The sequence below is a fragment of the Aedes aegypti genome, chromosome 2 (genome assembly GCF_002204515.2).
Source record: "Aedes aegypti strain LVP_AGWG chromosome 2, AaegL5.0 Primary Assembly, whole genome shotgun sequence".
In the NCBI taxonomy this organism is placed as follows: domain Eukaryota; kingdom Metazoa; phylum Arthropoda; class Insecta; order Diptera; family Culicidae; genus Aedes; species Aedes aegypti.
The window spans coordinates 312,493,291-312,521,079 of NC_035108.1; the positions used below are offsets into that span (position 1 = coordinate 312,493,291).

The 27,789-nt window shown below is 37.7% G+C and overlaps 2 protein-coding genes across 9 annotated transcripts in view; one reads left to right on the top strand and one right to left on the bottom strand.

Annotated features, from left to right (window-relative positions):
* LOC5568981 (carbohydrate-responsive element-binding protein) overlaps positions 1–27,789 on the bottom strand; it is a 184,121-nt gene that overhangs the window by 12,737 nt on the left and 143,595 nt on the right. For 7 of the 8 annotated variants that reach the window (XM_021845703.1, XM_021845701.1, XM_021845702.1 and 4 more), the window contains 6 exons: positions 19,660–19,792; positions 19,430–19,603; positions 18,900–19,371; positions 8,425–9,443; positions 4,334–4,944; positions 4,111–4,238 (listed from right to left, as the gene is read on the bottom strand). In XM_021845703.1, coding sequence (XP_021701395.1) covers positions 4,111–4,238; positions 4,334–4,944; positions 8,425–9,443; positions 18,900–19,371; positions 19,430–19,603; positions 19,660–19,792 — 2,537 coding nt within the window. The remainder of the gene's footprint in view (positions 1–4,110; positions 4,239–4,333; positions 4,945–8,424; positions 9,444–18,899; positions 19,372–19,429; positions 19,604–19,659; positions 19,793–27,789) is intronic. The other variant, XM_021845704.1, reaches the window with a different exon arrangement.
* The window catches only part of LOC23687743 (gustatory receptor 68a), a 35,466-nt gene continuing 32,350 nt past the window's right edge, over positions 24,674–27,789 (top strand). The window contains exon 1 of the mRNA XM_021845707.1: positions 24,674–25,672. Within this exon, the coding sequence (XP_021701399.1) occupies positions 25,640–25,672 (33 nt within the window). The 5' untranslated portion in view covers positions 24,674–25,639. The remainder of the gene's footprint in view (positions 25,673–27,789) is intronic.

Below are 27,789 nucleotides of genomic sequence, written 5' to 3' on the forward strand. Positions count from 1 at the left end.
TCACTGAGACGTGGCTTGATGAGTGCATTGAATCTCGTCAGCTGTTTTCTCCGGATTATTCTGTATTTCGGGTTGATCGTTGCGCTACCAACAGTTCTCGCCGTCGTGGTGGTGACGTTCTTATCGCCGTTAAAGAAAAGTTTGGAACGACAGTTGTTTCTACTCGAGCTAATATTGAACAACTGTGGGTTAAAATGTCGACTCAAGTGACTGATATTTTTATTGGTGCTTTGTACATTCCTCCTGACAAAAGTCAAGACGGAACTTTTTTGCAACTTCATCTCGATGTTATTTCCGAGGTCTGCAGTTCACGCAGCGATGCAAGTCCGCTTGTAGTTTTTGGTGATTTCAACCAACCCCGTTTGGCATGGCTATTGAGCAACGGTTACGCTATCGTTGATGCACTAAACTCCCACATTTCATCGGCAAGTCAAATTCTTCTCGACAACATGGCATTCCAAGGCTTGCGACAACGTAATTCGATCCGTAATTCCAGTGGCCGCGTGTTGGACCTTGTGTTTAGCGATGACTCCAGTAAAAAAAGTGTACTTGCAACTCCAGCGACAGAACATGTTGTCCCACTTGATCGATATCATCCTGCTCTTGATTTCTCCGTGCAAATACCATCATAAATGACGTTCTACGAGGACATCGACCTTTCGGAACGAGACTTCCGTCGTTGTAATTTTGATGGACTAAACAGTCTTCTTTCCCAAGTTGATTGGTCCGAAGTGCACCAGTGCTCTGATGTAGACAGTGCAGTAACATGATTTAATGCCATTATTCATAATTACATTGCTGAAACAGTTCCGCTGAACAGACCGCCAAGAAAACCGACTTGGTCTAACCGACATCTTGTTGTCCTCCGACGTCGACGTGATAAATTGCTTCAACAATACAATCGTCAAAAATGTGCACATTTCAAACGACAGTTGGACGAGGCTAGTCGTATATACCGTGGATACAATCGCTTTCTGTACAAAAATTATGTCTCCAGGAAGCAGAATGATCTTCGTCGGAATCCGAAGAGTTTTTGGAACTTTGTCAACTCAAAACGGAAAGAGCACGGCCTTCCAACAACAATGCACCGAGGAGATGTTTTCACAAGCAGTCAAGATGAAAAGTGTGCGCTTTTTGCACAGCAGTTTTCAAGCGTTTTCGTTGGCCGCATTCCTACTGTTCAGGATACTGAAGCTGCCACTTGTATAGTGCCACGTGACGTTGTTGACCTTGATATCTTTCATGTCAATGAATCAATGGTTTATGCTGCATTACAGAAGCTTAAATTATCGAATTGCCCTGGACCTGATGGTATTCCGTCCTGCATCTTTAGAAAATGCGGTGCTTGTTTGGTGGCTCCACTGGTAAGCATTTTTAACAAATCGCTGCAATCGCAACTGTTTCCAACTGCTTGGAAAACATCCTACATGCGGCCGGTATTCAAGAAGGGCGATAAGACCGATTTTGCCAACTACCGTGGAATAACATCCCTTTCAGCAGGTGCGAAATGCTTGGAAACCATTGTTAATAAAGTAATGTTCAGCTCGTTCTGTTGCTATATTAGTGAGGCTCAACACGGCTTCTTCCCTAGGCGGTCGGTAGAAAGTAACTTGGTTGATTTTACTTCGACCTGCATTAGGTCCATGGATAATGGAGCGCAAATAGACGCTGTTTACACGGATATCAAGGCTGCCTTTGACACTGTGAACCACGAGATTCTGTTGGCGAAATTACTCCGACTCGGTGTTTCAACACGAATGTGTAATTGGCTGCAATCGTACCTTAGAAACAGGAGTCTCTGTGTGAAGGTTGGATCTACTGTATCGCATCCTTTTCACCCTGCATCTGGGGTACCGCAGGGCAGCAACCTGGGACCCTTACTGTTTTCGCTGTTCTTCAATGATGTGACTATCGTTCTTGCAAATGGCGGTTTGTTAATCTACGCAGACGATCTAAAAATTTTCCTCGTCGTGAGAACTGAAGCGGACTGCAGAGACCTCCAGGAGCTATTGAACCAGTTCGCACGCTGGTGTACCATGAATTTCCTGGCTGTTAGCGTTTCCAAATGCTGTGTGATTTCATACCGTCGCTGTAAATCACCAATTTTGTACGATTACAATATAAATGGTCAGGAATTCGAACGTGTGGACAAGGTCAAAGATCTGGGCGTTTTGTTGGATTACAGATTGACATTTAAACTGCATTATGCCACTATCATTGACAAGGCGAACCGTCAACTGGGCTTCATCTTGAAAATTACAAAAGAATTCAACGACCCGATGTGTCTGCGTTCCTTGTACTGTTCTCTGGTTAGATCCATTTTAGAATTTGCTTCTATAGTATGGTCACCTTATGAGGCAGTGTGGATAACCAGAATAGAAGCAGTTCAGCGTAAGTTTGTGAGACATGCTTTGAGGGATCTACCGTGGCGTGATCCGTTGAACTTGCCTCCTTACGACCATCGTTGCAGATTGCTGGGACTGGAACCGCTGATGTCCGATGGAAGTAATCAAATAAATAAATAAATAAATAACTGAACAGAAGAAAATTCAAGTAACAAGAATAAAATTTTGTTTACATGTTACTTATCTTATTGTTCATTGGGACGCCTTAACAAATGTTAAAGGTAATAAAAATCGTAAATATAACTGTTAATTTTTGAATTTATTGTTCAAAACGTTGGGGCAAGTGAAAACTAAAGAGACGTTTTTCAAAAACTTTTTCTGTACTTTTTTCTTTAATTTAACATAAAAATAAATTTCAGCATACTGCTTATATTTGGTGGGAGTCAATCTAAAAAATATACACGACCTCATTTGTTTTAATTTAAAGTCTCTAGGATTTGAAGAATCCCAACTATGCGAAATTCATTACCAACTTGCCCCACGGTACCTTATTCTTATTAAAAATTGAACTAGAATCCAAAGTTTCACAATTTTTCGTGACCTGGAACTATTTTTAAAACACGTTTGAAATTAGTATGGAAATCACTTTTGAATCACCCCTCGGCAAAATTTACTTCATTTACTTTAAAATATCAACATCAAGGTATTGAAGTGCAATAAAATCGTGTTATACTTGGGAAAATGTGCTCTTTCGATTAAGCTACAAAAAACTGTAAATTTTTCATTTCTAAACAACCCAATTTGCAACCACTAACACTAATGTTTCCTTTACTACTTAAAAATAGAAAAGCAAGAAAATTCAAATTTACTTCTACCTCGATACAGACATTCTTCTTCTTCTTCTTTCTGGCATTACGTCCCCACTGAGACAGAGCCTGCTTCTCAGCTTAGTGATCTTATGAGCACTTCCACAGTTATTAACTGAGAGCTTACTGTGCCAATGACCATTTTTGCATGCGTATATCGTGTGGCAGGTCCGAAGATACTCTATGCCCTGGGAAGTCGAGAAAATTTCCAACCCGAAAAGATACTCGACCGGTAGGATTCGAACCCACGACCCTCAGCTTAGTCTTGCTGAAAAGCTGCGCGTTTACCGCTACGGCTATCTGGGCCCCATAATACAGACATATTTAACCTATAAAATTGGTCATTGGTATAACATGTTTAACCTATAAAATTAGTCATACCAACTATGAATTCTAAAAAACCCAGGAATATTGTCTCCAGATGTAGAAGCATTTTCAGTGAACCTTTGAAAATCTTTGCATATCCGAAGAAGGTCAGGACAATAAGTTGCTTGAGTGTAATATTTGGTTTTGAATGTTTAAAGATGTTCTGAGCCATTCAAGAACTTCTTGAAAAGTATTTGAATCTATATATGGTACGTTTTGTCTCAAATTTCGATCAGATTCATCAATACTCGTGTTCTGTATGAAGATTTCGCTGAAACATTGGCATACTCTTCCCAATTTATAATTGTCTGTCAAAAATCAAGTATGGAATATGATATCAAATTAAACTTAAATTATCAATGTGTAGTGAAAAATCACATTCCTCGAGAGTCTTGTAGGGATCCACGAAGATAGTTGTATGAAATAAAAAACCACGTGACAATTGAAGAGTTAAATTGACTCCCAAGTAAAAAGCTGTTGGCAACATGGGTTTTCAGTACCGATGAGCCCTAGCGCCGAATGTAAACACATACCTCAAAGAGTTGTTCAGCGTTTCAATCTCACGGCGCAGTTCTTCCATCTTCTCATTGATGGTAGAGCGCTCAGAGCGCAGCTGTTTGATGTACTCGGCTCCCTTTTGCAGCATTGCGGCCTTGCTCAGCTGTAACAAAAATAACAAAAGCAAAAGATTTCGGTTGGAACCAGTTTGACCCTTAGCCAGGGTATGCTGGTGTAGGTTTGAGTAGCAGTTCCCACCTTGGCGTTAGGATTCTGTTGCAGCTGAGGTATGAGCGAATGCAGCATGTCGAATCCGTTCTTGATATTGTAGCGTCTCTTCTGTTCGGCATGGATGTGTCCCGTTCTGCGCTGATGTTCGGAACGGTGTTGTTGCTGTTGATGGAATTTGTTGCCAACGCCGCTTCCAGTGGATGGGCTAGCGATACTGGATTCGCGCAATCCGGAAGCCATACCGACTGGTGACATCGGGGTGTCACTGTCGAGCATCAGCTCGGGCGATAAGCATTGATTTGGAATGGAAATACCACTGTAGGATGAAGTTGAGGCAAAAGACAATACAGAATTTTGTGCCTGGGCACTAGTATGCGGCTGCTGTTGAGGGCTAAGTTGTGGTTGATTCAGATGCAGCTGTGAAGAATTAGGTGATATTGGGCTGCCCAGTGGAGGTTGTTGATAGGTAGATTGTTGTTGCTGCTGCTGTTGTTGTTGATGTTGATGTTGTTGTTGTTGTTGATTATGATGATGTTGTTGAGCAATTGCTTGATGAGATTGTTGCTGCGACGTTTGTAAGTTACTTATGGCACTCGAAGTTGTGGGTTGTTGCTTAATATTAAATAAGGTACTCGTATCTGCAATGGAACAAATGAGATATATTGACATATTGTTCAATAAACCAATTCGCATGATGATGAAACTCATTAACCAATTGGGCGAAGTAAAGATGGACAAATAATTTATGAAATTATGAAAACAAAAATCCACGTGCTCAGGTGGGATTTTTAACCCTCGACTCTTGATTGCTAGACGAGTACTTTTACCAACCATCAATTATCACTTGATGACCCAATACTTCAGAAGGTTTAAAGTTTCGAATTCAAATCTCAACATCGCAAACAGATTTTCTAGCCTATAAATCCGTATCCACTTCATCTATAACCACGTGCGCAGAGCTAGGGCGATTTAATTCGTGTTGAAACTGTTTTTCTACCTATGTATTAAATGCATCAAAGTCGTTCTCTTACACAAAATGGTCAAGTAATGAACAACAAATTACCTCAATTTTTGAGTACTATTAAAAGAATTGTAAGAAAACTATTAATTCGAAAGTTACATGTTGAATTTTGACAATAAAAATGCACTAATGTGATGTACAGTTTTGTCTCAAATTGCGGACATGACTCATAATCCGGACACTCGACTTTTTGTACCGTGAAGGCCCCATACTCTGCGCACTTAAGGCTTTTCGTATTTCAAACAACTCTGATTAATTGGAAACAAAACACAATACTCTGAAATTTTGGGAGCAAATACTTATTGATCTTATGTATAAGGAAATAATATAAAAGCTTTACTAAGTAATGATTTTTATTGCAAATTTTTAATTTTTCTCAAAGGTATTCGTGTTCCTAACTCTGCGCACTCATTTTTGCAATGCTCCTTATTCTGCGCATTTAGGTTCCTAACTCTGCGCACTCGATAAAATCTTTATAACAGTTGAACTATTTTACTAAAAGCATTACTAGCATTTAAACTCTGAATTAATCTTCATTTTCTTGCTTTATACGGCTTTACGTCCCCAGTGGAGCGTAGAATGTCTTCAAAATAGAAGTTTACTAAGTGAAGTAAATTTTATCTATAATTCAATCCATGATAATTACTGTTACTGAATGCCACTAAATGCAACTCTCAAAATAATCGAAATCATCATATGATTTCCAAAACATGTAATTAACTTAGTTTTCTAAAATCTAAACCAATATACAAAAAGGGTACAAACTACGTCTTTTTTGCGTTCACCCTTGGCGTGTAGAGGAAAATTAGCTTTGACTGTTTATGTATTTTCACTAGAAAATATAAAAACCAAAATTTTCTTTGGTTCGGTTCGAGTCCGGGTTTGGTATTAAATAATTGCCTCGGATTCGGGTCGGATTCGGGTTTGAAGAAAATAAATAAGAACCTGGTTCTGGTTTGTTATATGTGAAACCCTAACATTTATACTAAATAGTTTAAGCGAAAGGGTATATCAATTCTTAATGTATTGTTCTTCACGCAATCGAGAAGTATCGCCGCTCTGTATAAGCGTGACGTAATTGATGAACGATTCTCATTACAGATCAATAACAGTACTCTATTGGCGTTTCTATATAGCAAATACGATTAAACCTCGATGTTCCATTACTCGATATTGACTCATGAAACTATACAAAAAATCAAAATTAGTTTTATTGCATGGTTAGGGTGTATTCAAAAATTACGTCCATCGTTCAGGGGAGGAGGAGTCTACAAAAGTGTGACGATGCATGCAATAGGTACTGTAAAAATCGCGACAGAAGATTAAGGAGACGGAGTGTAGAAATCCTTAAAATATGATGGACGTCATTTTTTAATCTTCCCTTACTATGATAATCCCCTCAAACAATTTTCCAAAGTATTTCTATTCCATATCTCGATGGTGTCGACAAGTCGATGGTTCCTTTCAATATCGACCTCTGGAGGGTTGATTGTATGTTGAAAATAACGTTTTATAACCGCTGCGCATAGTAAGGAACATAGTTGAAAAATGGTTCCTTACTATGCGCACTTAAGAATAATACGAAAATGAAGAGAAAATAAGTTGCACTTCACCATTGATGATTGCTCGATAAATAAACTAGTGCCTACGTACTAAAAATCTGAAATATGTTCTTTTTAATTTGCTTCAAATGACTCAAGTGATGTACTTTCTTAGCATTTTTGCTAACGTGCAGTCAATTAGGACGTTTTTAAATATTTTTAATAAAATATTTTTATTGAAGTAATAAACGAAAATTTGTCAAGAAAATTCTTTGCGTACTTTTTTATTACTATTGTAGCAATATATGAACAAACAAATTTAAACAAAAAATTAAGTATTTTACCAGATTTTGGTGGATTTTGGTAAAAGTGCGAGAGTTAGGAGCTGCGCAGAGTTAGGGGCCCTCACGGTAGCGATTTTTCAGGAAAACCACTCAAATTTCTACATAAAATGGATATGCATTTAATGTTTATGAAGAAGATCTGTGTGAGTTGTTGGGATTTCAATTCGAAATTTATAACCTTTTTAGGGCCTTCCTTAGCCGAGTGGTAAGAGTCCGCGGCTACAAAATAAAGCCATGCTGAAGGTGTCTGGGTTCGAATCCCGGTCAGTCCAGGATCTTTTCGTAATGGAAATTTCCTTGACTTCCCTGGGCATAAAGTATCATCGTACCTGCCACACGATATACGAATGCTAAAATGGCAACTTTGGCAAAGAAAGCTCTCAGTTAACAACTGTGCTGCCCATAACTGCATAACAGTCACATTCGACATTTTTGACAATTTCGAGTTAATACCGGGGAGAGTTATCAAATGACAAATACTTTCGATCCACTTACTAAAATCTGTGAGATTGTTCTAGAAAATTCGAAAAAAATACCAAGTTGTTTTGTCACATTGGCAATTGCAACCGCATAACAGTCACATTGAGATTATACATGAGCCTCACAATGCAGTGGCAACGAAATTTCTATCAGATTTTTTTTTCTGACTATTCACCCAATAAGCGATATGAGTTGTACAAAATTTCAGCCTCAAATAAGCACTTTTGAATTCTTAGTGATTTTTTGAAATATCAGTTCCCTCCCATACTGCAATAAAATGCAAACTTGGTACCCTATTTACTCAATGCCTACTTTTGTCGAATGTTACAAATATGCAGTTATGGGCAGTGTGGAAGTGCTCATAAGAACACTAAGCTGAGAAGCAGGCTCTGTCCCAGTGGGGACGTTAATGCCAAGAAGAAGAAGAGAAACCTTTTTAGGTATTGGGTCATCAAGTGGTTCAAATCCCACCCGAGCACTAGCATTTATTGCCATAATCTCACTCAAAACACTCATCCATCTTTACCACGCACAATGAGATACTTAATTTAGAAATGATAGAACCAAAAAATGACATGCGCAAAAGAGCTTTTCCGCAATGGACCTATGTACGGGTTCACTATTTGACGTTTTATCGGTGCCGTTTTATTTATGTGACCATGGAAACCAGTGAATTCGGCACCGCTCAAACGTCAAATTAGTGAACTCGTGCATCGGTCCATAGGTACTTACTGTTAGTTGTTAACAATTGCGCCAAAAGTGCGCTGTTACCCATGTTTAAAACAGGTTCGCTGGAAGTCGCATGAAGGCTGGGAAGCAAATTTGCGCCACTGATGGGTGCCATTGAGCTGCCTCCAGGCTGTTTTATAATCATTGAGTTGCTACGCATTCTTAGTTTGGGACTTGGCTTAGCCTGATAGCGAGGTACAGCAAAGTTTTCTTCCTTCGGTGGCAACGGAAATGTTGCATTGATGGGCAGACTGTTCGAGCGAAACATTTCTTTGGTTGGATGCGGTGGTAAGCGCTTTTGCTGCGACTGAGATGAAGATTGCTGTTGCTGCTGCAGCTGGAGATCTTGTAGCTGTTGTTGGGATTGCTCTATGGTTGGCTGCTGGTTTAGGTTCACACCTTGCTGTTGGTGTCCATGAGGTGGCGATGAATGACGCATGCTGCGGCCAGAGCTACCGTATGATAATGTATTTTGTGAGGGAATTTTATACGGTTGGGGTTGGTGACTGTGATAGGATTTATAGCTGGAAGTCTGGGGATGAAGTGAACCTTTGAAGGCATCCTGTTGGTGCTGCTGCAAAATACTTCCGGGAGGCGATTGTTGTGGTGCCAACATTGGGGGATAATTCGGTGCCGTTGGCATCGATATTGAACGTGGTTGGGGTTTCTGGTTGTTTGGTTGATTTTGTACCGGAAGTGACTGACTATGCGTCAGGAGCTTAGAATTTATGTTCTGCATCATCAAATTTGGGTTGCTGGTACCCGCGACGGTACTGCTGGAAAGATTCATAGCATTTGCAGCCGAACTGATAGGCTGCGGCTGCTGTATATTGTAAGTCAATAAATTTTGATTGTCAGGGGTTCCGGACATTTGAATAATGCCACCTGGCTGCATTTGATAGGAACCCGGGGGGTAGGGATTGTTTAGCATATTTGGTTCCATTTGTGGTTGAGACACAAGGTTATATGCCATAGTCTGATGTGAAGTTGGTGGACATTTGTCGTAGTTGTGTGGCTCTCGTCTGAAAATATAAAACAGGTTTTCAAAATTTTAGTTTTTTCATTGTGGCTTTTTCTTATTAACTAAACTTTCACCTAAAACACATTTATCAGAGTTTCGGGATCCGACTTCAGGTGAAAACTTAGTGAATAAAATGTAACGAAGATCGTGAACAATACTCGGAATGCTAGTATCTTCGTTTTAGAACTTTTTTTGTTATCTTAAGCCGATCTCATTACGTTTTGGGTTTTGATGTATTTTAAATTACAATCTTGTGAATTTAAGTTTTAGCTTCCTAAATTCGCAATATTAGCTTCAGCCAATTAAGTGGGGTGCAGAAAAGTGTGATAAAATTGCATGTTCGCATCAGATCATTCCGATTCATTCGCTGCACTTATACCTTGAATCACAAAGGAATAAATACACCGAATACACCGTCAGGATTAAATGAAACAAACGGTATGCTATCACACTTTGAAGGAGCGTGTATATTTTTGGGACGTTCCAACTAGGAAAGTAAACAGCAATATGCATCATTTGGGCCGCATTTGCAGCTTTATCATCAAACTTTATTTTATAACGTTAACTCAATTCTATAATGAAAAGTCAAGGTAATTAAAGGGCCGAATTTCGCTGTAAAGTTAAATAATTACCGATATTAAAAAAATGGCATTATAAACATCTACAATCTTCTTGTTCGTGCTAAGAATGATTCATTATTTATGAATGTATTATAAAATATTCAGCTGTAATTGAATTATAAGCTCAAGAAGTTGAAAAAATCTGTTTTCTAAGAAAAATTAAGGAATAATTCAAAATGCATTTATTAGAGAAAATCAAAAAATACTTTCACCAAAGTTTCTTAAAATACACTTAGAAACATGCTTATTCAAGTAGCGGGAAATGTTTATGATTTCACTTGCGCCATTTTGAATTATTATGCTTGGAAAAGTGGTTGTAAAAACTACTTGACCAGACAATCAAATGTTCAGAAGACACCAAAACCCTATCTCTTATATTTTTGGAGTTACCAATTTATTCCACTTAATTTCGTTCCGTGGACCAATGTGCATTGTTGCCTAAAAATAGAAGATCACCAGCACTTATACACTAAGTGGAGCTGATCTGGCGATATTGGAGTAGCAACCACGGGCGGCTAATCAAGTTCAAGCTAAAGATTGGCAATTATTTTTCGTTGCGTCAAATAAGGGACACAGCGTCAAATTAGAAACATTGAAGAAATTATGTGTTAATTAAGGAATCTGAAGGAAATCACGAAAACTGTTTAACACTTTCTGGAATATTTCTTTAGAGAAATAGCACTATTTTTGAATAATTATTTTTGTTGCAAATGGACATTACCACCTGAATGAGCGCTATAGTTAACCCTTTATTTCCCACAGCTTTGTTCGACAATTTAAGTGGCAAAATGGCGTTTCTAAAAATAATTCTTGAACCAAAGTTGTTAGAAATAAGCTAAAGTAATCAAAATCACAATAAAAAATTTTACCAACCGCTGGAACTGGTTTTCCGTTCTCGAGCAACGCAAAAATACCAGAAGCACAACGTGGGATAAATGGCCTAGTTCCGCGAGTATAGAGATGAAAATAGAGCATTGATTGAAAAGTGAAAGTGGTAATAAGATGAACGCCTAAACGGTGAATGACACAAACATGAAGTTGTTGGACACATAGAGTAGTCATTACGTCAGTAGAGCAGATCATGAAATATAGTCTACTATAGGGTGTCCCAGATAATATGGGTACGACTTTTTAGTACTTTTCTAAACAACCAAATATTTTTTTATAAATTTGTATTTTTCTATAGGATATTTCAACTAGCATCTGTGATAAAATTGTTTGATTTAATAATCGTTTACATTAAAAATTTTGGTTTTAGAAAATCCATTCTTATCTGGTCAGCACAGACCCTACATTTTGTTTTTGTGGAAAAATAACAAATAAAATATGTTTCTATCACAATATTTCGCGGTGAAAAAATCAAGTACAATGTATCAACGATATTTTACAGAAAATTTTGTTTGAAATGTTATTTGGCTTTGTTTGAACACTTGAAAAAATGGTAAAATTTGAAAAATTCCGTTTTTTTCTCTCCACATATGACAAAATCACGAAGTTATAACTCTTCAGGTATTTTAAAAAGTATTATTTTTTATAGTATTATTTACGAAAGATTAATCTCTATTCTGTTGGATAGGCAACTTTAATTTTTAATTTATTCATGTTTTACGTAAATATAAGGATTTGTTTTTTGACCATTTTCAAATCGACCATGGTTGGAATCGAATTTATACAAATTTTACATGTTTAAGTTTAAAATTTCAATTTGAATTAGTGACAGTCTGATCAATTATCATATCGTCGCTGATAAATATATTTTTTTAGATTTTTTTTGTACACACTTCCTAACACAGAACAAATTTTGTAAAACAAAATCGCTTAAAAATAACGTGATTTGTGCAAGTCTGATAAGAGATGCTTCAAAGAAATGTTACGTAATCTGCATATTAATAATCAAATTATTCATTAAAAAATCGCAATCTACTCTTGTTGGTTGTAGTAATTAAATTTGTAAAAATCAGGTTTTTATCTTCACTAGTCTTGAAATGGCAGTATGGTGAAGTCGTGCCCATACTTTCTGGGACACCCTATACCTTGCTGAGGAAAGTTGGAAGTGCCATTCAAAAACTCAAGTCAAAAAGGCATTTGTCGAGGAGGGTATTGCATTCGCCGACCATATAGGGTAGGTGTGCCAGTATTCGTCACTCTGAGGAAAAATATTTTTTTATAAATCAATCAAAAGACTTGAATCCTGTCAATACGTTAAGAGAAAGCTATCATTCCATGTTTAGCCGGAAAAATATAAAAACTGGTTAGGTGGTGAATATTGGATCACCTGCACCAGTTATCGCATTTTCTTTTAAATTTCGGTTCCTGATTTCGCCTCTGACGTTGATTTCTTATGGAGGGTGGCAAATTCAGAAACACCACGGCGAAATAAGGCGCAAAGGAGCAAAAATTTTAGAAAAATCGATTTTTTCCTATTATTTTCCCAATCATTTTTGATGACAATGTTTCTTAATCATTTTAAAAGCGATTCAATGAACACTCCGGGATGGCGTTTTTTTTAACGACATATTTTTCCGTGCGTTTTTATTCATTTTCTATGGCAGCTCACGATTGACCATTTATAACTATGAAATATTGTGTAAAATTGTGATAAAAAAAAATGATACGTGTCATATAAAATTATAATTGAAACACGGACTTAGGAGCTCAGAAGCAATCGCGTCTTAACATCATATGTTGAAAGATTTCAATTAATAAACGTGGAAGAGTTTATAGAACACTCAGTTCAGAAGCAGGCTTCGTACCAGTTGTGTCGTTATGATATGAAAACAAAACGTACTCGGGAAGAACACGGTGAACCAATATTTACAAGGTGACTACGGTGAACCAATATTTACAAGGTGACGAATGCTGGTAGACTACAGAAACAGGGCTTATTTCAACAGTGCCGGACAATAGCCCTACAAAGATAACGTTAGGCATAGATCCGGTTAGAACAAAGAGGCGTGTTGCGCACAACGTTAGTTGAGCAGACCTTGGGCCCAACGATTTGACGTGCGTAGGACGTCGAGGATAACCGGAGCTTTAGAATATGTATAGCAAAATGTGATATTATCACGTCTGGATATGTCTTTGGTCCCCATACCGGTGCTAATGGGTTAAGCCCTCCCATCGCGGCAAGATAACATATCCGAGGGGAGGGGAAAATGCTTTGCAAAATGTCATGAATAAGAACTCAAAACTTTCAATAACACAGTTCTCCATATTATAACAACTTTGGAAGATGTGAGGCTGGAACAAATTTACCAGAGATTTATCAGGGATCGAATGTTCGAAGAAGCATCAATTTTACTTCTCTTAGACATAAAGTATGTTCGTGAATATGTTAGAGTGTACAACACAATTAGCTCAATTCACGAGTTGCGGTGTATATCAAAGAAATCTCAACAGCTGAACAGTTCGTAAGTACAAATAACGGATAGAAATCATAGTAGTATATAAAATTATGATAATTTTGGTAGCCTAAATTTTAAGCCATTGGATCCCGGCAATTTTTTTGGCTTCGTGGCCGTGCGTTTAGTGGTGTCAGTCATTTAGGCGTATTGTGAAAGCCACGAAGTGTGGGTTTAATTCCCGCCCCAGTCGGTGGAAATTTTTCATCATACGAAAAGTTCATTACTGCGTGTTTCGAGTTGTCCGTTGCCAAATGTTAGTGATCGCTCCAGTCTATGCAGACTTTGGCTGAAGGCGGTGTAAATTGCCTTTCGAAGAAAAAAATACTTTTTGTGTAGCAAGACTTAAGATGTACCGTTTTGACTCATATTCCGAACACTTAAGGCCAACAGCGTCTTCAAATGCATCTGATTGGCATAAATTTGCTGATATTTGTGTAAATTTTAATTTCTTCGCAAAGGCTAACTGTTAGCTGTTGGGTGCACCGATAATAATGTTGATTTAGTTAGTTTTAGTATTGTTTTTACATAAAAGTATGGAACAACATTTTGCTTCAAATGCCGAACACTGTGTTCATTCTGTCTCATATTCCGAACACCTTGATTCAAATTCCGAACAGCACGAATAAATCCTATGCAAATGAATAATTTCGCAAATAAATTAATCTGAGCTTGTTCTACTGCTCTCAAACTACAGAATCATCACTACTCCCGTAGATAAAATTATATTGGTGACGTTGAAATTGAATTGCAATTGACTACCATTTCCTTGTTATTTGGTGACATATTTCAGCGAAACATTTCAACCAAATCGCCATACAAAAACTGAGTGTTCGGAATATGAGTCTGTTCGGAATTTGAGACAAAACGGTACACTTGATGTACATTAAGGTAATAAATCCGTTGACTATTTCCAAATGTTTACTTGATCCCTGTTACCTATGCGGTGATCTTGGTGGTAGTTAGATAGCCTAAATTAAATTTGGTATAATTTTGGCGACAAATAGGTAAAGATATGTAAATTGGTAAATCATGTTAAGGTGTACAAAATAACTTACACCACAGTATTTAAGTATATTTTTCTTACATTCTTCTTTTAATATTCAGGGACACGACATTATAAACCATTTCTTTTTAAGAGTTTCGATTGGTTTTTCAGGACTGGTAACAATAAAGTTTCTAGAAATAACTTTAGAGATCACACTACTGAAAAAAAGAGATTGAACCGGAATAAAAAAAAAAGACCAAGAAAGAACCAGGAAATTCTCCAATAGCTTTTTTTTTATAAAAGAATTCGTCAGAGGCAGATCATTCTTCTGAGAAGATTTATAAGAATTATGCCAAGCATTAAATATTTTCATAATTGTCTCGAGCAGAGCTGTTATATGTCATGAATTTCACGTGACTTTGACAATTGAATATTGCAAATATCATCGATCCCCGTGGAAAAAGTAATCGGAAAAGGAATTTTCCGGTGACCTTTTCCAAACAACTATCGGCACGCATTATATGCTGATGTGATATTTCGCATCGAAGGGTGCTATGAGCATTCTAATTTTTCCAAAATTTTGACATTTACCAGCATTGGTCTCGAGGAATTTCATCATAAATTAATTTATGCATTTTGAATAAGAGTTGAAAAAATCATGTCAAAACAAGTTTTAGTTTAAGAAACTGTTATTCAGCTATGGACCAATGCACGGGTTCACTCGTTGACGTTTTAGCGGTGCCGTGTTATTTACGTGACTATGGCAACGAGTGAATTCGGCACCGCTCAAACGTCAAATTAGTGAACTCGTGCATCGGTTCATACGTGTTACTTGGAAAGTTTACTACAGGTATTACACCAAACATTATTCGAGGAATTTATTCAGTGATTGTTTCACGGATTACTCTAAGAATTTCTCCAAGATGTCCAATCAAAGTATCTTTAAGAATTTAACCAGGATTTTTTGCAGAGAAACCTCAGGAAATTACACCCGGAGTTTTTCGGAAGATTCTTCCAGAATTTTGTCGAAGAATTCCTCAGTTCTTCAATAGATTATAATTTCATGGATTTTCCAAGTGGGTTCGAATCTCACCGGTCATGGATCTTTCCGGGATAGAAATTTATCGAATTCCCAGGGCAAAGAGTATCTTAGTACACAGAGCTGAGCTGCAGGCTCTGTCGAATATGAAAAAGAAGAAGAATAAGCTCTTCCAACATTTTTGATTGGAACATCTTCAAGCTTTAACCGATAATTCATTTTAATTTCGGAATATCTATATCCTCAAAATATCCATGACGAAATGCTTCAGGAGTACCTGATGAAATCCAGCAAGGATCACTGAAGTAATTTCTGAATCCTTGAAGATGTTTTGGGAGGATTCTCTTGATACATTGCTGGAACAATTACCAAACGGAACAGTTGCTAGCATTCTGCATGATTATCTGAAAAAAAAAATCTTGAGCTGAATCTCTGGCAACTTTGTACAGAGATCGAATGAAATATTGAAATGATTCCCGAAGCATTTCCTAATTGAGCTTTTTGAAAAACATGGACAATTTACTTGAAAAAATGCTCGTGAAATCTATGGACGAGTCTGCTGGAGCTAGTGTTCTTAAATTTCCAAATGAGTTTACCGCTCGACTGAGGTTTGAGCATGAGTCTACCAACACTGGCTAGATCAATTCGTGGATTAGTTGCTAAGAGAATCTCTGAAGAAAATTCCTGGAGGAACTTCATAAGGGATGTCTGGACGAATTTATTTAGGAGTGCGGGATGAAAAATCGATCTAATTTCTAGTGCAATTGCTTAAGGTGAAACAGTTTGGAATCAACTTCTAAGATTGCACTAAAAATTCAAAGGCACAAATCTAGCAAAAATAGCATCCAACAACCGTGCACTTTTTATTTTGGCTTTGTGCATTAGCAGAAAGCTTAAAATAAGCAGATCAGAAACGTTTTCCAATTATTTCTCCAGTTTAGTGCCTTTGAAAACGTGAGTAGGGGCACAAGTCGGCTATTGTGCCGGACATCTTTGGATTCCGAGATATTTCACCTAAAGCATTCAGCAGTAAAAATCCACCAAAGCTTTACTGGATGTTCCGGAATTATCCCTCCTATCATAATCCGTAGACGAGTATTAAAAAAACCTAGAATTCCAGAAACAAGTCTAGTAGGATTTCCTGGAAAAGGCCCAAACGAATTGCTTCTAAACATCTGGGAATGAACGTTTGCGGTGGAGCAACACCAGTTAGAAATTATCGAATGTATTAGTGTTGGACTGCTGCATGCTTTTCTGGAGAAATTGTTTTAGGCGTCTGTTAAGAAATACCTGGAAGACGAGTCCGTGAGGCAGGCTTTGGAAATTTTAACGATCGTTAACACACGAGCCATAATTTCATCCCATTTATCTGCCTGCATTCAAACAACACGCATGAGTTTATCGTTCGTGGATGATAACGAGCCATGAACGAAAACAAGCCAGACATACACCACCTAACTGTTTGCTGGGTTTGCTGCCGATTACTGTGTGTCACGCTGATACACTTTCATTCTGATCAAGAAACAGGGGCGAATATTTTCCATTTTATGTGCTTTGTTTACAACCAAAGGGGTGTTTGATGATCCAATAGATTATAATTAAAGAGCGAACACAAAATTATTGCGACACATTCAACAGGGCATAACTTTTCTACCATTGGGTAAAAATCAACCAAATTTTGCACACTTTCTCATTGATGTGTATTGTTGACATGCTGTCAAACTCGAAGTCGTGTTTTCCGATTCAACGAAAATCGAGGTGAACCAACGCGAGTCGAGAGAACAAATTCTTTCCAAACACCTGGAATTTCCTGACCTGTCGCACCGGCAGTTGGAAAAAATGTTGAATATTCACCATTCAACCGTCTCCAGAGTGTTGAAGCGGTCCCAGGAGCGGTTGACGTTGGACCACGGCAAAGGAGCTGGAAGAAAACCGGGACCGGAGAACAAAAAGACGGAGGAAAGGTGTAGCGGATGATTAAAGCAAATCCCAACGTCTCAAGCCGTGATTTGGCTAAAAAGATCGGCATGTCGCAGAGCTACGTCCAGAATGCAAAGAAGAGAGCTGGTCTACATACATACAAGGTACAGAACTTCCCAAACCGCGATGAGCGGTAATTGACGGCTAAAACTCGGACACGGAAGCTCTACGAGAAGATGCTGACAAAATATGGCAGCTGTGTGATGGACGACGAAACGTACATAAAAGCCGGTTTCGAGCAAATTCCGGGGTTGGAGTTTTTCACCGGCAAAAGCAAGTTCGATGTGCACGATAAATTTAAGAAGAAGAAAATGTCGAAGTTGGCCTCCAAATATTTCATTTGGCAAGCCATCTGCTCTTGCGGACTGAGTAGTGAGCCTTTCGTGACAAAGGGCACAGTAAATGGCGAGATCTACAAATCTGAGTGCCTCGAGAAGCGCTTTTTGCCGTTCTTACAGCAGCACGACGAAGCTTATTTTGATTAGATTTGGTATCATGCCACTATTCTGAAAGTGCCCTGGAGTGGTATGAGGCCAATTCTGTCAATTTTGTTCCAAAGGACATGAATCCGCCAAACTGTCCGGAGCTGCGCCCGATGGAGCAGTACTGGGCAATAATGAAGCGTGAACTTCGGAAGAACAAGACGACAGTCAAAGACGAGAAGGACATGTTAATGAAATGGAAAAAAAAACTGAGAAACTGGTACCGGATGACACTGTAAAGACTTTGATGGAGGGCATCTAGCGAAAATGCGTTCAATTTGACACTCAAGGCTCCATCGATTAACTTTTCTTTTGATTTTTTAAGTAAATATATGTATGTATAAAACTACCCTAAAATTTTGGTTTGATTCTAAACATTATAAGAAAATTGGCATGACATTTTCGGTGTCGCAATAATTTCGTGTTCGCTCTTTAGGTTGTTAAAGGGTGCATTACCAGAAAATATGAAAGTTTTTACCAATTTTATGCAAAACATAAATCACCCGAATGGCTCGACACTGTTCTAGTATGTGAGAGTTGCCGCTCTCGCGGCACGTACCAAACGAGAAAGTGAATGTTTACATTCATAGGGCTTTTCGATTGCGAAGTGCCACGAATTGTTATGGTTCACGAACTGTTACACTCTCTGAATATGATTCGATTGGCTTATTCGAATCAAAATCCAAACACTGCCGTGAGAGGCAAAAGGGAACACTTTCAATTTCAATGTTTAAGCTATTTTGAAATTAAAAGGTAAAACAATAATATTTTGTGTCGTCCAGGTATTTTGTAAAAATGTTACAAGGCAAAGTTCTATTCTCTATATTCTTGAGAATTCTGTTTTGAACGTAATATGTTTTTGTTTAAAAAGACTGTACTGTGTTCAAAATTAAAAAAAAAATTGAAAAGGCTCGAAAAAACGAACAAACAAAATGAATTATACTTACCCCAAATGCCTAGGAAAAGACCGAGAAAACCTCGGTTTGGTGTCTTTGCTGACGTCGTCGGTAGCAGCAGCAACAGATCGCACGTTGTCACCACTAGAAACCACCAAAGGGACGTTCGCTGTTATTATAGCCGTTTGCTGGCCCAGCTGGGCACTTAGATAATTTCCTATTGCGTTGCTCAGTTGCTGTTGCTGCTGTGCGGCTATCACTGAAGATACCGCAGCAGTGGTGTCGGAAACGCCTTGAGCGAAAACCTTCGCGGAGTATTGTATTGTGCTTGGCACTATAATCGATGGCACGGATGACTGCTGTTGTTGATTGATGCTGACGGAGGTCCCGGGACCGGTGATCACAGAATTGCCACTACCAGCCGTTCTCGGGGGTATCAACTGTGAAGAAGCTTGTTGATTTGTGTTTCCGGGGGAGTCTGTTATCTCTTGTATGTTGCTGCCACTGTTAATTTGATTCGAGCCTAAATATAATATGGAGTTTAGTGAAATATGTACATCATGACAGTAAGCTCTGCATACTTCCTGGGTAATTATACTCAATAGCTTTGAGTATATCCTCGGAGCCTTCCTCAGGTACTGGCGCCAACCGCGAAAAATTGAGAAAGTCTAAGTCAAGGTCCATCAAATCGTCGAAATTTGGTTGAAGTGGTCCCAGACTAGGTTGAATGAAATCCGCTCGACCAGCGCCTCGTGCTACGAATAAAATCTTTTATCGTGAACAATGAAGAATGGAGAAGTAATAAGGTTACCTATTTCTCTTGAATCTGGAAATGGATATTGTGACAAAGTGGAAAAAAGAGTATCAGTCGGCATACTATCAGAAATCATAAACAGTGGTTCACTGCCATGGGGTGACCATTCTAAGAAATCTAGCTCACTAGTCTGCAAAAGAAGAAAAAAGCAATTCATTAGTATGGTGTCATAAGCTATTCAATATTTAAAAGAGTGATATGTTTTCTGTGCAAATATGTTATCATTTAGACCTTGCAGAAATAAGTACATACAGCAGACCAGTATCACGTTAGACGTCATGGATTTCTTCCAATCCCAGAAACTACTTGCAAACATTCTTACGGTGATGGGATACTTAAAATTAGAAAATCCCAAAACGTCAAGTTGTTGGAAATCTTCAGCGAGAAATGCAGGCTATACTTTATACGCAATTTTACTAAAGGCCATAGCTTTCAGCGCAGTGCTCTTTTTTAGGGATCCAGTGTTAATTCCTTATGGTCAGCATGGGGCTATTACATTCTATGTTCGCATCGCTGAAAGTTTGTACCACCAAGTTTGCATGATAATATTGCTAGTGAATAACATTTTCAAGAAACGTGCTTTCCGAAAGGTTTGGATGTTACTAGAAACTCTTCAAAATCAAGAATATGTGGATTGTTACCCTTTTTGTAGAGCTTCAGTGAAAATTGTTCTGATTGTGAGCATAGTTTACTACGGAATGCATATACCTGTTGTCATATATTCTTGCAGTACAGTGAACATTGTAACCGTGGTTTTTATTGTGCTCTACGTTACTGATGGAATGGGATTTGTGATCTACCAAATCTATGTACTGATGCTGATATGGATGTTGGAGAATATGATGATTAAGACAAACTTGAGGCTTCGTATTGCTGTCAAAGTGGGTGATCCGTCGATACTCTTAAAAGTGTTACAACAGCACAACGGCATTCTAAAGTGTGTCGTATTAGTTAACCAGTGCTTTGGCATGTTTATGCTGATTACAATGTTTGAGATGTTTTTCAGTACGATTTGTCATCTATACTTCAGCGTATCGGCAACATGGCTAGTCAGTGGAAAACAACAAATCTACATGATGGCCTTACGCGGAATCACTTGGGCTGGTCCCCTTATGGCTTTGTGGTGGACCATGGTCACAAAATGCAACAGCTTTGCTCATGTGGTAAGTTTCAACTTATTATAATGGTTCGGCGACTCTCAATTTATTCAAACTCTTCTCATCTTGACAACATGTCTACTTGAAGGATTCAAATAAAGAGCTTTTGATTTATGTAGGAATATTGTAAGTTGAGTTTCGGAAGCATTAGAAGAAAACTTCCATTTTTGTATGTATGAAGAAAACACTTTTTTGCAATCTACTAAAAATGACACAAAGGCTTCGTCCTTTGTCGGAGAGCGCTGTGTCATCCGCAAACAGAGATTTTTGACTCAACTTAGTCAAGTAAGTCAGATGTGAAAATATAGTGAGCCCAAATATTATCCCTTAATGCTGCCTTGAAGATTATCAGCTCTTACAGGACTTCTTTCAGACTTGGAGACGGGGTTGGTGGCCTAATGACTATCGCTTTGCTTTCCTTTGTAGTTGTACCTTTCACTTGCTTTTCTATCTTCCGCTCTTAACCCTCTAATACCCAATTTTTTATTTTCGATCTAAATATCAGTTTTAGTCAGGGGGGGTATACGCAACGAGGTTCGCCTACCGTACATGTTTTGTGGGTGTATTCGTTTGGCTCACAACGCTGCTAGGCATCCCGCTGTTTGAGTGTTGAAATGCATCAGCATTTGCTGTCTGGCATGGCCCGCGTACGACCTGTGCTGTTTGGGTCGCCCCGTGTGAGAGATGATGCTGTTTGGGACGGCCCGCCCGAGAGATGATTGTTAGGCGAGCTTTGTTTGTAGTTGACAGCCGTACACCCACCCTGGTTTTAGTTATCAAAAATCGTTCTAAACACGTTTTAGGCAATGAGTTATTTTTATTTTCAAATCTATGAATTTTGGTTTTTGATTGTTATTAGGGTAAAAGCACCGGTTTTGGCCAGCCTAAGAGAAAATGTCAATAAAAATTAAATGGAAGGCCGTATTTTTACTACAAATATGTCAAATGCAAGCTTTCAATCCATATTCTGTGTGTAAAATATCAAAACTGAGCTATAACCATTTTTTCGCTTCAAGAATCCCGTTGGTCAATGTAGGCCATTGGAATTAGTTTCGGCCAGATATTAAACTTCGGTTCCTAAATTGGCCAATCACATTGCTTTCTCATGAGAGTGGCAAAATTAGGAGAGCCATGGCCAAATTAGGTGTATGGGAGTTAAAATTATAAGGAAAATGAATTGTTTTTCTTATGTTTTGCAGCAATTTGGACGAGTAAATGAATGTAGTTCTATTATGTAAATGTGATCTACTAAACACAAAAGGTTTCATGCTGATTAGCTTTGTAAAACGGTGTTTAATCCCCTTTGGCTACAACTGGCGTATGGCCAAAACCGGTGCTTCTACCCTATTTTTATTTTTGAACATTCCTATCCATTTTTATTGTTTCTTGAAGCCTCTTATAGTTAGGTACTGATTTTTAGCAATAATAAAAATGCATGTTTTTATAGTACTTTTAAAAATATTAAATTTTATTTTTTTTCAGGATTTGTTTTAACTTTCCGTGTAATTAACGGAAAAACAGGTTTAAAATTATTTTAATACTACCAAACTCTTCGTCTATAATAGGTTGATCGGAGAAAAATTTAAAAGATACGATTTTTAATATTGCACGTTAAACAAACCTCAGGCATTTGTAGGTTATATAAGAATACAATTTTTCAAATATTTTTCAAAAATACAAAAAAGTTTCAAAAGTCATAAAAAACTTTTCTCATATACGTGTTATGAGCCAAAGTATAAGCCAAAAATAAAATCATTTTGATTTTCAAGTTACGAAAAAATACATAAAATTCCAAAGTGTATTCCGTCTAAAGGCAGTGTTAAGTATTAGAGGGCTAATATATCAGAGTTGATCTATCACAGTTCATAGCATTTGTTAAAACCAGAGACGAAAAAAGAGACGCTTCTATTCTTCCATCATTATAGTACGCCTTTCCTTACGCCTGATACATAGGCAGTCTGCTAACTAAACAGCAAGCATCTCTGGCGATACTGTGTAGCAACCACGGGCAGCCAATCAAGCTCAAGCTCAAGCAAACTCTTACAGTAAGTCTTTCAGACTTGGAATTCTGATAATTAACCTGTAGTGTACGATTCGACATATAACGTTGGATTATTCTAACAATTGGATTAATTCCACGAGTGGCGTGAGGTGAGAGTTATCGGTCTCGTATAGCGAGGTGACAACTCTCGACTTGAGTGAAGTGACTCTCCATTCGAATTACACGGCGAGTCCCTTCACTTGAGTCGAGAATTGTCACCTCGCTATACGACACCGACAATTTTCACCTCACGCCACTCGTAGAATAAACCAAATGTATGTTGGAAAATTACAGTTTTTTTAACTTTACAATCAAGCCTTCATGCCTAACACTGTCGAATGATTTTGCTATGTCTAGAAGAGCAGGACCAGTAGAATATTCCTCATATTGTTGGAACGAATCAAATTTGTTACATGTAAAAGTTGATGAGTGGTCGAATGTCCACACAGCTAAAAATATGTTGTAAATTTAGGTTTATTTTCATGCACATATTTGGAGCATCAAAATAAACCTAAATTTCAACGACTAATCAATTATTTTTCGATCAAATTCACTTCAAATTTACACGATCATGTAATATTCAGCCATTTCTAGTTGAAAATTGAATGTATATTTATTTAAATTTACATTCGAATTTGATTTATTTTTACAGTAGACTTCAGTTTACATCACATTGAAAATTAAATATTTTTTTCAGTGCATGTCGGAATCCAAACTGTTCATTATTGGCAACAATTGATTTTTTGTTGATGTGGACCATAATTCTGTAACCCGTTTAGCCCTGAGGAAAAGCAAAAATCCTAAAACCCTCACCGCTCAGTGAGTTTTTAATGGATTCAAATGATTGTTTGTCAGTATACTGATACACATATCTTGTTTTTAGAAGTGGACAGAGGAACGCGGAAATATTCATATGACCGGAGTTTTCCGGAGGGTCACTGGGTCAGGTCGGATGAAAATGGAAATGTGCGTTTGTGCTCCTGGAGGTAAGCAAATTTCAAGTCACAGATAATTTTCGGAATCGGCTATGATGTGGCCACTATATTACAGAATTTTAAGAAAATTACATCAGTAGGGCGGTTTAAAATTAAAAAAAAAAATAAGAATCCTATCTCCCATATGTTCTTTACCATCCTTACCATAAAAATAGTGTTCTGTGAAATTTTGTTTGTAGGTTTTTATGGAAACTATTATGGAGAAATTTTGAGATTTGCTCCAAACACGCTAGTATTGTAATACATTACAAACTAGCATCCTATAGTAAAAACTCATGGTTGTGGACTTAGGGTGGCGGCTTTTCAAGTTTACTCCCATATGACAGCCGTCCTCCACCCTTGATCGATACATGTTCCATATGTATTCCAGTCGGCTCGTAATAATTGAATGTGAAGCTGATACGATTGAGAATCGCTTCATGAGATATTTGAAAGGTTACAAAGACGAGATCAGAAATAAAATCATCGTGAGTAACCAGTTGGCTACAAAGGTGACTAGAGCCGGTTAAGACCAAATCAATCGTAGAAGGATAGGAAGATAATTAAGAAGGCCTATACATGGATAGGTATACAGGATCGCTTACGTTAAGTAGAGGATAACAGGAGTAGCTAGTCTGTCTATATGCTTATTAGTTTTGCCCCTTGCGAATTTTCCAGCACTGTACACACTTTTATTAATTATTCAAATTCATTTTTCAAAGGATTATCGACAATACCACAATTGAAAGTTATTGCTTTCCAGTCATCATTCAAAAGTGACAGGTTTTGCAATTACAATATTGCACAGGAGCTTGTTTGTCAGTAACAGAATTCTTACTTCTTCTTACTTCTTCTAGGTTAACCTAGTGGTAGCCGGTCATAGTACACGTATCCTACAGGATGGAGCTACACCACTTACTAGCGTATCTGGCGAACACGACAAACATATTCGGTTTTACTTCGTTGAAATTCAATGCCCGCATTGGTCAATTTCATGCCACAAGTTTTGGTCGACAATTGTTTCATACTGTTACAACTGGTGGATTGTTGGCATCGTTCACTGTATATGAATTTTTCCATTTCGATGATATCTGGCCGGTGGACTACCGTGATAGATATAGCAAGATAGGGAACACCTGCTACTTCATGGACTGCTCTATTTATATTGTGCAACTTTTTTTCATTATGACGATGAATTTATGTCGGCCGTACAGATATTTGAAGCTGTTCAATCGAATGCTGGTAGTGGAATCAAAACTGAAAGTGCATTTGTGTTATCGACCCAACATAAAATGTATGATTTTGCTAACTAAATTTAAGCAGTTACTCTTGGTGCTATGTTACTTTGGATGCAATTGTACAATGGTCATGATAAGAGGAGTGATGCTAAATTCTTGGGATATGTTGGAATATTCTTTGGCATACAGTAGCATGATGGTAGCAGTCCATATGTACTCCACATTATCTTCTACAATTGTAAGTGTGATAACCGATCGTTTTGGTTTTGTGAATCAGGTGATCGTGTCCAGTGCAACATGTGTACAGTCAGAAAAATCAATACATGAACTTCTCATTAAATGTTTTCAGTGCTTGGATGAACTACATGCTATAACGGAAATGTTTTCAGCTTGTTTCGGAGTGTGTCACATGGTTTTTACTCTAACGGTTTTCTGTGAAACAACATTACAGGCATATTTTCTTTGCCAAAGTTTGATGCATAGAGACTGATTGATTTTGTGATTTACGTATACAGCCTATTGGTTGATGTGCTATGGGTTCTTTATCAGTGGATTATTTTTATTTTCATGGTGACAGCAGTTGAAAATCTGAAGAAACAGGTTGGTATATACAGTATTGGACAAAACATTTGCAACTTTTTCGATTTTCCATACAAAATGACCGACTTTGGTAAGCTAGATCTCAGTTATTTATGGACCGATATGAATGAAATTTTCACAGAACATCAGACATAACTTTTTTTTTCCAATCACGAGTTCAAAAGCAGCAACGGTTTAACTAAAGTGAATTTTTTGACGATTTTTTATATTTGACATAACTTAATACATTGAAGGAATAGCTTCAGGGTATTTTCAGCAAAATAGTAGATTTTGACGAAATGAACAAGTTTGTAGAAGACAGTTTTTGTGTAGGGCTATCCGATTTTGAGATAAAAAGTTTTGAATTTTTCGTCGAAAACTTCGCTTTAGTTAAATTGTTATTACATTTGAACTCGTGATTGGAAAAATCATTCAAAAATATATGATAAAATTCAAGTTATGTCTGATGTTCTGTGAAAACAGAAGCAACAGTGCATTATAATCCAAAGTTGACAGTCGTATGCTTTTGGTATCCTCAAATATCCTCTTGGTAAAATTCCAAAACTATAGAAACATGAGTAAATCACAATGACTTTCAACATGCATTGTGCATAGTTTACTGAAAAATTAGCTTGAGCAGACATGAGGGAGATATTAGTATAATCCTAGACCCGCCCTCCAAGAAAATCCGAAAGTTGACGAAATGTATCCCAAATAACCAAAAAGCACTTTAATTCGCGCTTCGTGCTAATACATGACATGACATTCTCTAGATTAGCCGTATAATAGCCATATTAGCTAAAAAGGCGAATTAGCGAGCTAAGGTATGGCCCATTTAGAATTGGAACATACACGTGTACACAAATTGGAATAATTTGGATATAATCCAACAAAACTGAATTCTGTTTTAACACAAATGTTGCATTGCTTGTATACTTCAAAGGACAAATAATAAAAAAAAATATCATCCCTTTTTATAAGAAATTGTCGGAGTTTTCCCAGAATACGGTAAATTAATTTTTATTTATTTATTTATTTTTTTTTTTTGTTTATTTATTTTCGTCAACCGACGTAGACTAGTACATTTTACATATACATATAAGTTTACATATAATATATAATTTGCACACACTATTTACAGTTCGTCGAAGTTTTGGCGATACTTTGATTCGCTTTTAGCTTCTGCTTCATAATAGCCCAAAAATTGGGCTGAGTTGGGGTCAATTACGTTGGTATCACCTATCATGAAAAAATCCTTAAATTCCGTCAACATTTGATCAAGTAACTTCATAGTACGGAATTTGGCCACATTTCTCTAATTTTGTTCCCTATTTGGTTGAATGCAGACATGGTATGATCGGAGGCTTCAATATCCGAAGTCGAATCCATTGCACGGTACTGCACGGCAAAAAGTTCGGTTTTGTCCAAATGGTCCTGATTTTAGTCCACAGCTGACAGTGCACAGTAACTGCCCGAAGCTTCCTTTGTGGCTTGCGATCTGTCAAAATAGTTACTTTGTATTTATTCGGCACGAGCCACACAGTATTTATTGAAAAACCTAACATTTTTGCAATTTCTATTCCTGATCAGGACGGTTTTTTTGTGCGGTCATATTTTTGTGCGCAAGGGAAATCCCTTCTCTCTTATTCAATGTGGAATTTCTCAGAAGTGCGTTCGAATGAGGCTGTGAAAAAAATCATGTTATAGAGCACACTTGGACGGTTCAGATTCTGAATTGGACCACTAGAGTCGTTGTAAGAACCAAAGATGTTTGTTCCAATTCTAAGTGCGCCACACCTTAGGATTTTTTTTTGCGTCTCGCTAGTACTTTCCGACTACCAATTATCAACTTTCCGAGTTGACATTGAGAGGTTTTCGAGGTTTCTGAAATTTCTCTACCATTCATTTTTCGCTTTGTAGTAGGGTTTTTTTACGTATTCTCAGCAGTCTAAGGTGATGCGCTGCTCAATCTTCTATCGCTTAACACCGATAGACTTCTTGAAAACTTTTTGGAAATGTTTCTACAACGCTTCGAACATCTCATGTCAGTGTGACTATTGTCGGCAGTTTTCCCATAAATACTGCAGGCAAATTTCCTTGGGCAGCTCCAAATCAGCTCCATTTGAGGCGTATTAATT